This window comes from Eleginops maclovinus, chromosome 19 (assembly GCF_036324505.1).
Source record: "Eleginops maclovinus isolate JMC-PN-2008 ecotype Puerto Natales chromosome 19, JC_Emac_rtc_rv5, whole genome shotgun sequence".
NCBI classification, from domain to species: domain Eukaryota; kingdom Metazoa; phylum Chordata; class Actinopteri; order Perciformes; family Eleginopidae; genus Eleginops; species Eleginops maclovinus.
Genome location: NC_086367.1, coordinates 15,072,090 through 15,083,417, shown reverse-complemented (window position 1 = coordinate 15,083,417; position 11,328 = coordinate 15,072,090). Strand labels below are relative to the sequence as shown.

The 11,328-nt window shown below is 41.9% G+C and overlaps 1 protein-coding gene across 1 annotated transcript in view; it reads right to left on the bottom strand.

The window, feature by feature from the left end:
- Nucleotides 1-484: 484 nt before the first annotated feature.
- Nucleotides 485-11,328, bottom strand: part of LOC134881665 (brain-enriched guanylate kinase-associated protein) — a 30,682-nt gene continuing 19,838 nt past the window's right edge. The window contains exons 5-7 of the mRNA XM_063909175.1: nucleotides 9,497-9,604; nucleotides 7,229-7,312; nucleotides 485-4,524 (exon numbers count right to left, since the gene is read on the bottom strand). Of these exons, the coding sequence (XP_063765245.1) occupies nucleotides 2,983-4,524; nucleotides 7,229-7,312; nucleotides 9,497-9,604 (1,734 nt within the window). The 3' untranslated portion in view covers nucleotides 485-2,982. The remainder of the gene's footprint in view (nucleotides 4,525-7,228; nucleotides 7,313-9,496; nucleotides 9,605-11,328) is intronic.

Genomic DNA, 11,328 nt, shown 5'->3' with positions numbered 1-11,328 from the left:
AACGTTAAAACTGAAACAGATGAAAATGAAACAATAAAGCTTCAAAAGACCAAGGAATAAAGTTCAAAACTAGCCACATAAAAAACACATCGGTGAGTCTGGCCATTTTTATAAAAATCTTCCTCTCACCAGCTTTTTTCAGACAGAAACAACACATTTTAAACTAAATATCCCAACGGAAAAACCTGAATGGAAACTCTTCCTCCAGCTAACCTCTGTTCCCTGGCTAACGGCAACCTTTACAAAGTAGGCGAGGAGGTTGAAATTGACATTGTCGTAAAGACCATTTTCATGGGAATTTTCCAGAATGGGAAGCATTTTTTTTCTAGGAACTCAAATGGTAACGCAACGAATGCTTTAAGGAATTTGAAAACTGTCCCGCCACCGTGAACCTACAGATCAAGACATCAGGATTTCAAGTTTGAGAAGGAAGTAATGTGAAATTATATACTCGGAAGTCCATGACGTATTTTCCAACACCCTTTTTTATTATGTAAATAAACGTACAGCAAAAATATATAACCATGCATCAGACAGACACATATGTGGACATTTAGACAGCCAGCCTGTTGTTCCTGGAACAAGGCTGGAGGTAGAACAGGCAGCCTCTTCATTCAGGGTCAAAACATTCAATAAATATAACATCAACTGAAACTGGATAAAAAATAGTCGTAGTGTAATAACAATTGTGTATGTAGTATCTATATCTCTTTTTATACATCACAACAAAAATACCATATATCCTCTCAATCCCAATGTACATTGGTTACATGAAATTAAAAACCTCCCTATGTGGCACGGTTTCACCTTCATAACATGCCAAAGTCGAAATGAAGAGATGCAGTTTTTCAATCTTAAAAAAGAACAGCACTAAGCCAGTTCCCAGATCTGCAGGTATGGGAATAAAAGAGGCATGGCTTTCCAGAAGAATCTATACGTGACTACTGCAGGGCAAAGCTAGGTTCTCAATATTTAGCTTATCCCTGTCGCCATTCCTCTCAAATATATAGAGCTACGCAGGCAGGAGGAAAACCTTGAAGATGTAACATGCCACAGGGCGCACAGATGTTGGAACATTGTCATTTTTTCCATCTATGGCGACACAGATGGGAGCATGATTGTTGAGCAGCAAGTCAACCTCACTGCAACTCTTTATTTTACACAAGGCAGGGTCTTATACATCTTTTAAATTCACCAACAGGCCTTGCAACTTTCTATACACTCTGTATATTTTCACAGTGTTTTTCTCTAAAATAGCCTAATTGAGCATGCTGGTTTAAAACAAACACAGTGACTGTACATTTCTGTCTTCAATTATTCCTTTCTTATTACTTTCTGTGAACCTTTTTGCGAACATGCCTAGGGAATATTTCAGTTAATCCGTCCTGTAAACAAGAAGACTTTTGGTTTGTGCAACTAGTGCTAAATGTGTGTTTAAAGGTCCCCTATTATACTCTTTTTCAACAATATATTATAGGTCTCAGATTCATACAATACTTGTCTATGAAGTGTTTGGCTCGAAATACCAAACAGATCATCATTGTAGCATGCCATGAACCCCTCTGTTTCAGCCCTGTTTTAAAAGTGCAGATTCTGCGTGTGTAGCTTTGAATGCGAGACATAATAAAGATTATGTCTCTAATTTAAAAAGAGACAAAATCTTTTTTCCATAAACTTTTCAAATCTCTTAACACAGAGGTGGAACATCTGTATGTATAAAAGACATGTAAAAGTCGATTTTTGCATAATAGGTGACCTTTAAGAGTTTCCGGAGTTGATTTTCAGAAAAGGTTTAAGCCTAATTGTTGAGACTAAAAACAAATATCAATGGATAGCTCCAGTGAACAATTATCTTTGATCTAATGACGGACTTGATCCTTTTCCAAGAAAAACAGACCTTTAGTGTGTTATGATGGGAAGAACAGACGCTGTAACAGTAGAGTATACGTACATCAACAATACAGCAGATAATACAGTATGTACACAGTTATTGTAAAGGAGACCGTTCTGTCCACTGAACAGGATTAAGGCAATTTCACAAGTGTACTGGTAGGAGGGTAACTACTCTGGAGCCTAATTTTTATACAAAAATAAGAAAAATTAAGCTGAAAATCTCACAGTTCGGCTTGATGTTCACCTGGCAAAGTATTGTACTTATAATATTTATACTTGGGCTATTTTATGGTAAGTTTCCAAATAAACAAGTGAAACATTGTGCGTCAAGAATTTCCTGCAGTCTAAATTGAGTGTCTTTCTATAAATATTAAATAGCTTTTGCATAAAATACTTTTCTTTCATTTTTCCAATGTCGCTTGTTTAGCCAATTTGGAAATAGTAATACATCCTCCTTACCACTGATTGTTTGTAGATAATCCATGAGAAAAATTAAGCAAGAAATGAGTTTTTTAATCTGATTTATATGCATAATACAGCATGCATTTTGTTTAAAATAGAGAGTGAGATTTTTTAACAGCCTAAAGTCAGCAGGGTCCACAATCCATAATGGATAACCTTCCTTTTCCAAAACATGTGTAATTAAGTCACCCCATTGCACACACATTAGTCCATTATCTATACTGTATATATTAGAGCAGCATTTAATTGGTTGCTGGTTTTACTAACAGTACCAAACACAAAAAATAAAAAGCACAGTACGTTGATGTCGCCGGTGCGGTGTTGCAGAAATTCCCGGTGGCTCTAATTATCGTTGTTGTCATGAAACAGAGAAAAGCTGGTTTCAGGTGGCTATAATCACATACGATAGAAAAAGTGTAGCAGACTGAATGAAACGTGCCTTGGCTAAGAGTTACATAAAACAACAACAACCTAATTCCCCATCACAACCAGCATGTGTTTGCTGCAGGGAACTTGTGAGACGTACAGTACAGTAAGTGAGGAATCATCCTCATCCTCATCCTCATCCTCATCCTCATCCTCATCCTCATCCTCATCATCATGCATAAAATGAAAATCTCCCCCCTCTCAGTTCAGCAGCGTACCGTACAGCTGGGCCTTGGTCAAACTGTCCTTCCTCGTCAGTCCCGTGCTGCCAAATTTTTGGTATCTTGGAGAGGTCTTCTTTGGGAGTGCAGGGCCAATGCTGAGGGCGGAGCTGGAGCTGGGACGAGGCCGGACGCTTGGCCGGGGGGAGGGGTAGTGCTGAAGACTGGAGGCTTCAAGGGAACTGTGGTGTAGGGACTCTGCTGAGCTGTCTGCGCTCAGGTTTACGTAGTCCTTCTTGGCGCTGCTTGCCGCCTTTGCTCCCCCACCGCTCTCCTTCTCCTTAGAGCTCCCTGAGAGGAACAAACTGCACTCGGAGTCTTGACTGTCCTCCTTGGTTCTGTAGAGCACCGAGGTTTTCTCCTGCTTACGATGCTCCATGGGTTTTGGGCTGCGGCTGGGTGAAAGTGGGGCCACAGTGAAACACTGGTCTATCACGCGACTGTGGAAGACATCGTCTCCTTCTTGGAAGCTGCTATAGAGAGACCCCTTGACCTTACTGGAGGGGGCCATGGCGAAGTGGCGCTCAGAGAAACTGAAGGGAGAGGCCCGCCCTGCGACGTTAGGGTAGGAAGAGGAGAACGTGTTGATGTCCTCTACGCTGAGCTGCCTCCAGCGGCTGCTCAGGTCTTCATCGGGGACCTGGATGTCAGCTTGGTTGTCCAGAGCTCCTCCACGAGCCTGGCCCAATCCAGTTGTGGACCCCATGCTGTGAGAGGAGGCCAGACGAGGGGCGCTGGAGTGGTACGGTTCACTGAAGCATGACGCCGTCCTGCTGTACGCTGGTGAGGTGCCCTTCTGCGGGCTCTTGGGGATCACCATGTGCTGGATGCTGAGGGACTTGGGGAAGCTTAGGCTGTCTTTATCATAACAGGACATGCTTTTGCGCTCATAGTCCCCACTGCCACCATTTCGCCAGTCCATATAGAGACCCTGGTGGGAAGAGGACAAGGTGCTGCTGGTGTTGCGCTCACAACCACCACTAACTCCTCCCTTCTCGTCTGATGCCAGGCTGAAGCTGGAGTAGGAGCTGGAGGCCGGGAGGCTGCCAGTGCCGAAGTCGTCTGGTTGGTCGAAGGGGGATTGGGGCTCATGGTGGGAGAAAGTTCCAGAGTGGTAGGCCTCTTCATCCGGGTTGCTGTCCGTGGAGTTCTGAGCGTGAAGCTGGAACAGCGCGGTGCCATGGAGGTCAACGCTCTGCCTGCGCTCGGCATTTTGCCATCGCTCAGGGCAGTAGAGAGCCGTATCGCTACAGTACAGGTCAGATGTTTTATAGGAAATGCGGCGGTTCAGGTGTTCAGTGCTTCCTGTTGCTGTCAGAAAGTCTCCGTCCTGTGGCTGCGGGCTGGGTGAGCGTGTTACCGGGCAACTGCTGCCTGGTTCGGGCTTTTCCAGGACCTTGGCAATCAGAGATGTGGGCACAGCATCAGAGTAATTGGAGGAGAACATTGCAATGGTTGCTCCACTGCCTCGATTATGTTTCTCCATGTGGGAACTGATGCGTTCCTGCAGATCCAGTGGCAGCTGAGAAAAACACATACAAAGAGAAAAGCCAGAAATAATATCAGAAAACCATCCCCAACTTCTTTAATATTTATACAATCAAACTAGATCTGTTCATGAAATATATTCAATGTCTTCTGTGTCTGCACTGAATGTGGTGTTAAAGTTATTCCTCAGTGATTTGAATCTATAATTCTGGCTGAGAAACTAATTCATCCTCGCAAAGCTCACTGATTAGTTTGTCTATCGCAAAGGGATTGCAAACTTGGCCCCTCTAATGAAAATGTCAGAAAATATCCGATCACAATCTGCATTTATCTGTTGCTTCCCTATTTCCCCTACACAGTCCTTAGATGTGTTTCTGTTTTCTTACATTAACTATGTTTTAAGGCAACAAAAGAAAAATAACAGTTTTTTGGACACGCATGAATATTTCCATCTTTCCAAATAATGATCTGTCCTCCGTTCTCCCATCTGTTTCTAGTTCTTTCTTACTGTATGCCTTACACACACACACACACACACACACACACACACACACACACACACACACACACACACACACACACACACACACACACACACACACACACACACACACACACACACACACACACACACACACACACACACAGACACACACAGTTTGATTGGCTCATGTTGTAGAAAACTGTTCTTGTCAATTACAGACGTGTTTCTTTGTGCCTATTAGAGCTGGTCCGGGTCAGTATGAATAGTTTCTTCCACACTGAGTTTTATCTTTTCTCCTCCCGTTTTTTATCCTTTCATCTTCCTCCTTTTGCTCCACTGCCTTTACAACTGAAAGGCCTTCATTCCCCCTCTCTCTTTCTCTCTCATTCTGTCTTCCTTCTGTCTACCATCAAACACATATCAGTTCCACAGGGACCGGCATAGATTCAAATTAAACCAGTGCTCCAGGTCTCCAGCTGGGAATAAAAAAGAAAAAGATAAAATACTGACTTGGCTTTGTTAAGAAATAGAAGCTCGGCGCGGCATAAAGTAACCTGCATGTTTTAAGTCTGAGCTATTTTTAGCAGCCACTGCCTCTCCCAGAGGGAATAAAGATGGAAAGTAGGTGAGGCTGTGGGGGGAAACACATCATGATAAACAGTGTGAGCTAGCTCAGCATTAGCTGCTATCTGAGGAAATCTTAATTAACAGTCACACAGTGTGAATCCACATGACAGCGTACACATCTATGGGTCTTCTTCCATGTATTAAAATAAGTTATTTAATGGTGTTTATTGAAAGTCAAACTTAATAGTCAGTAGTAGCAGTTTACAGCCATTCTCTGAAAGCTATATCTCCAAAATGCTTCACATTTTGATGAGGTTTTACATTCCCAGGTATGGAAACTCAACTATTTTGTGGAAGTGAGACATTATATAATCAGAAAGCTAAAATAAACATTCTTTTTAAAATGAGAAGTTTCAGTATTAAGCAATTAAACACAACCTCTGTTGATTGGCCTCTTTTCAGAGCCTCTCCTTAGCGGTGAATACCCTAGCCAATATTGGTGGCCTGTGACCACTGAGCCTGTTTTCTGCAATAGATACATACTGTAGTGTAGACTTGGTCCATAGTTTACCTCCATCTTGCCTTCTTGTCAAACACAATGTATATCAGTAGAATATTAGAATAATTAAAATCTTTGGGGGTTATGAAGTAAAATCCCCTTTCATATAATCATAAATGATAACTGATGCATTTACATTGTTTTTTACATGTATACTGTGCTTCAATCTCTTATCAGCTCTGTTGGAGATTGTAACTTGTATGCCTTTGTGCATCAGGTGTTGTTTAACGCCAGAGTTCCTTTCATTCATTCATTATGCACAGCGGGCCAGCAGACAGATGGCACTTCAGACAGCAGACCGCCATCAGTCTGTCTGAAGAGCCATGAGCTCTGGCCTCCATCCTCTCTGTGTGAAAGAAAACTCACCAAGGCTTCTATAGGGAGACTGCACAACGCGGAAAAACTTCTCCATTACAGAAATAATGCATCAAGTGTAAATCATTAAGACACTACAGCATCATTTCAGTGATGGATGATGTAGTTTCATCACAAGGCTCAGGGCTATAGCCAGTAATTATTAATACCGTGGCAAGAGTCAAAGGTTCTCCCAAATACCTTTCTAAAATGAGCTATATTTAGACATGTTTCACATTGTTTGTTTTTAGTTGAGATATATTTTTGGTTAATTATATCTGCCAACATTAGGGTTTTAAATGCTGGGAGGTGTATCCAACTTAAGCATGCCTGTGGTTATCTGATTATATGGTTATAGGAAATAATGAATTCATCTGTATTTACCACTGATGCTAGGATTGTCTTAAAACATTATGAGGGTCGAAACCTGATTATATTCCTTATAGTACCAGGAGAAAAAATGAATGCTTATTAAAAAATGTAACTCCCCCAGGTTAATAAAAACCCTTGCACTCCCATAATGAATACAGATGATATGACCTTAGTGTTTGAGCTGCTTAATATTCACCATTTTCAGCTTTCTGCTTTTGTATAGGAAGAAAAACAATAATAATCCTATTAACTTATTATTTTGAATGTTACCCGACCAAATGTAACATCTTTGCATGAAAGTTATTCTCCTAAATGGTTAAAAAATGAATTTTAAATCTCAAGCCAGTTACAGTTTTTACTGCAGCACAGATTGAGAGGACACTTTGATGCAGTGGCACTCACCTCAGACATTTTGTGTGCTCGGTAGTGAGACTTGGAGCACTGCAGCAGCTGGGCGGCCAGGTTGCAGTCTTTCCTGTACAGATCCTGGAAGACACAGAAAGATTATATAATCACCAAATGCTTTAAAAGTCTTCATCATTATGGTTGCCTGATGGTTCACGTACGCTTTTGGGAAACTGTGTAAGAGATTACAGCCAGGAGCTTTATGGTAATGAACCGTGATACAATTACAACAACAAATCTAAAAATAAATGAATCAATTTACTATTGATGAGGTATTTATACATTAATAATGGGACAGGGGGGACACAAAACAAGAACCCTGGCATGAATGGTTTTAATTCTGACACAATATTGTATAGCGTATAAAATGCAATACACATAATGGGCTGTATTCCATTGAAAAATAGGACATGTAGCCCACTGGATTAACCCATTTACTGATTTAGTGAAACGTCAAATCAAAGGAAGAAAATCATCCATTAGAAATGGTGGAGCCTAATTAGTGAGCTGGTATTTTTCACCTTGGCTTTATTATTTCACTAGGTTGACATCATGGGATTACAGGATCTTATTAACTCCACTGAACTTTTTCATTTGTAATATATCTGCCCAATACAGTCCAATTCTATCATGCATTCACTTATCTGCACGCTCCAGCCTAAGAAGATAGAGCAGCATTATTCATCTCCTTCTCTGTAGTTTCTTTATATTATGGATGGTTGTTATATTTACCTAAATGTTAGATCAGAGCGAGGATGATCCATTGGTGGATGATGCTCTGTATAGTTGTTTTCTGTTTTTCGGAATGAATGTGTGCCGTGTGGGTGGTTAGCTGGTTGGCTCTCTGTCGTTTCCTCTCCCTCCTCTGTGAAATCCTTCCTCCTTTAAAGGTCAGCTCTTGGTGCATTGTAGCTCCCCGGTGCCTCTATCACACCCCGGCCCTGACAATACTTCTGCTACCATCAGAGCCTTTTTTCTGACAGTTTAAACTCCCAAACCAGTTAACAGTGACTTCTTTTTGAATCACTTCATTTCTCTTTTGTTCTGGTGCCAGCGGACTTTTGGCTCCCTGTAGTTGCTGTGGCAAAAATAATCCTTTGAGACGTTAGTGTTGTTTTAGGAAATGTGAGTTGTGTTTCTGCTGCCGTTCTTGTGTGGTCTTATGATGATGAGGTCATGACATACTGTATAGTATGGCTTTTATAGATCATATTGATGCAAACTGATTTTGTGAGTCCTTGCATGTGTTTTTTCCTGTTTTGTAGTGTTTTTTGGTTTCTTTTTGGTTGTTTTACAACTCTTTCTAAGTTTGTTATTGACTAAAACTTAGGCTCTGGCCCTCAGGTCTGGACCTGTAAAATCACTTCAGTAATACATCCATGGTAATAATCTGTTGCAGATTGAATAGTTTTTCACCCAATACATTTTATTCAACATTATGCATTTGTTTTTTATCATGTCAGGCATGTCAAATAAAAAATGGGATTCATTTTATTTCATGTCATACATAGGCAATTAAACGCATGCTCTCTGGAAGAAATGCCTTCCCTGCTGCTGGCTGTCTCTGATGGGACACATTCTGAATGATCCTTGACTCAAATCAACTGGACCGATGTGGGGGGATTTTCCAAAGACTTTATTGCTCAGAAATGCTCAAAACTGCCACATACCATAGTGAAAAATCTCACCTGATCCAGAGCCCCTAGTAGAAAAAGCAGTAAAATCTCTTCAAAGAAAATGAGGTACCAGATAGCCAGATGCCCCTGAGCTCAGATCCACACAGCACCGGCACCAAACTCAGCAGCCCTGAAGGTGCCCATTGATTTCAGTATAATCACTATAAAACACCCAGTAGCTTATAGTTAATTCCTCTATCTGCTGTGGCTCCTTGAAGCACAAATACTCAGGATGTTGCAGAAAGACAGTGGATAAGAAACTTTTAGCTGAAGTGGGTTCATGGGGAAGGCTGCAAAGTGTTTCCATCAGGAAAAACAACTTTGGAAGAGTTGTCAGAGTTGAAGAAGTGCTATGAATGCTTTGAAGACCAGCAAAGGACAGCAACCGCCCTATACGGTCCTTAATGCCCCAGGCTGCTGCAGAATTAGTGGGCTTGAAGGTGAAATGTAATTTGGTCATGTCCTCAACTGAAGTCACATCGCACACAAAAAGTTCAGGTTTGGTACAACTGAGCGTTCAGGCACAACGCTGAGAGAGATGTCAGCAGGAGCCCATATAAGATGATGTACTGAAGCTCTGTGTACTCACGTTGTCCTCTCTGAGTTTATTGATGGTGATCTTCGCCTCCATGAGGTGGTTGTTGAGGAGGATGATTTCCCTGCTGAGGGCTCTCTTTTCCTCTTCATGGTGCTGGGACTGCAGTGTAAGAGAAAAAGGGTGGCAAAAAGGAGAAAAAGGATGTTAGAAATAGACCGAGAAGATGATAAGAAGGGGCTAACGAGTTGAGATAGCGAGAGAAAGACGAGAGTGCCAAAGTTGGAGGAGCAACAGAAAAAAACCAAGATGATGGAAGAGGGGAAGAAAAATGAGAGCAAGAGGGCTGTAAGTCACTATCAGGCTGAAGTCGATGCCAGCAGCAGGTCTTAATTAAAAGAAGATTACACTTGCCAGTGCTCATATCATATCAATTACTCTGGGGTGAAGAGAACAAGAGGAAGAGAGAAAAAGGAGAAGAAAAATTAAGGATGGAGTGAAGAAGACAAATGAAACACTTTTAGTGGTTACAGTCGAAAAAATTCTAAATGACATTGTGACATTTCATCCCCCAGTGCCAGCGGAGCCTATTGATGGTGATTTCCTCTGGTCGGCTGGTCTGTCTTTCTATTTGCCCATTTTAATCTCCACAACTGTTTGCAATTTGGGCCGGACATTCCTGGTGCCCTGGGGATTATTCCTAATGATCCTGGTGCACGTCTCATCTAGCATCATCAGGTCTATAGGTTCTACATGAACACAAGAAATTAATTCAACAGTTTGATTAAAAATGTTGTTGCTCCTCAGAGGATAAACCATTTCCATTTGAACACACTATGAATTTTCCTCTGGCAGCACCCTCAGTTTAAAAAGTTAACAGGATATCCTAATGAGGACAAATCATGCTAATTTCAGGTTCATATTTTTTATTTTGTGCCTCTACTGTGACATGTTGACCTGCTTTATTGTTCACAAAGATATTTATTTTTCTCATTCTGCATGTGCCTCTTTTCACCCTATGTCTGAAACCAGAGCCCAGTCTGCTCTGATCGAATAGCTGGCCGGCTCTGTTGTGATTGGTCAACAGCTTAGAGCTGTCCCGCCCCTAACCCTATTGAGGTAATTGTGTTGGAGCGCTAGCCAATAGAAGAGCAAGTGTTACATAGGGATGTCACTATGTTGCAGAAGTAAACAAAAGAGTCTGATTGAGCCGTTTCAAGCAGGGGGGAGTGTGTGGAACAGAAACTCCCTCTGGGGGGAACTTTGTGATTTTAGCCTTTGCAGACCATTTACTTGCAAAACAAACTATACAACACACTACAGGAAATGAATAGGGCACCTTTAAACCCTAATACACAGACTGTCGGCCACAGCTGAGATGCATGCTCCCTAGGACATAGTATTTTTATTTCATTACACCGAGTTGCAGTTAACATAGCGTCCTCTAGGGACCAGTAATGGGTTCTGTTCTCACACACACACACACACACACACACACACACACACACACACACACACACACACACACACACACACACACACACACACACACACACACACACACACACACACACACACACACACACACACACACACACACACACACACACACACACACATTGGCTCAGTCAGTAGGGGCTTGGACTGGGAATCGTAGGGTCGCCAGTTCAAGTCCCCGAACAGACTTGAAAATATGGAAAGTGGACTGCTACTTGGAGAGGCCTGCTGTGGTGCCCTTGAGCAAGGCACCAGACACCTCCAATCCCCCCTCCCCATTGTTCCCCGGGCGCTGCACGATAGCTGCTCCTAGTACTAGGATGGGTTAAATGCAGAGGACCAATTTCACTGTGTGTGCTCTGCTGTGTGCATGTATGTGACTAATAAAG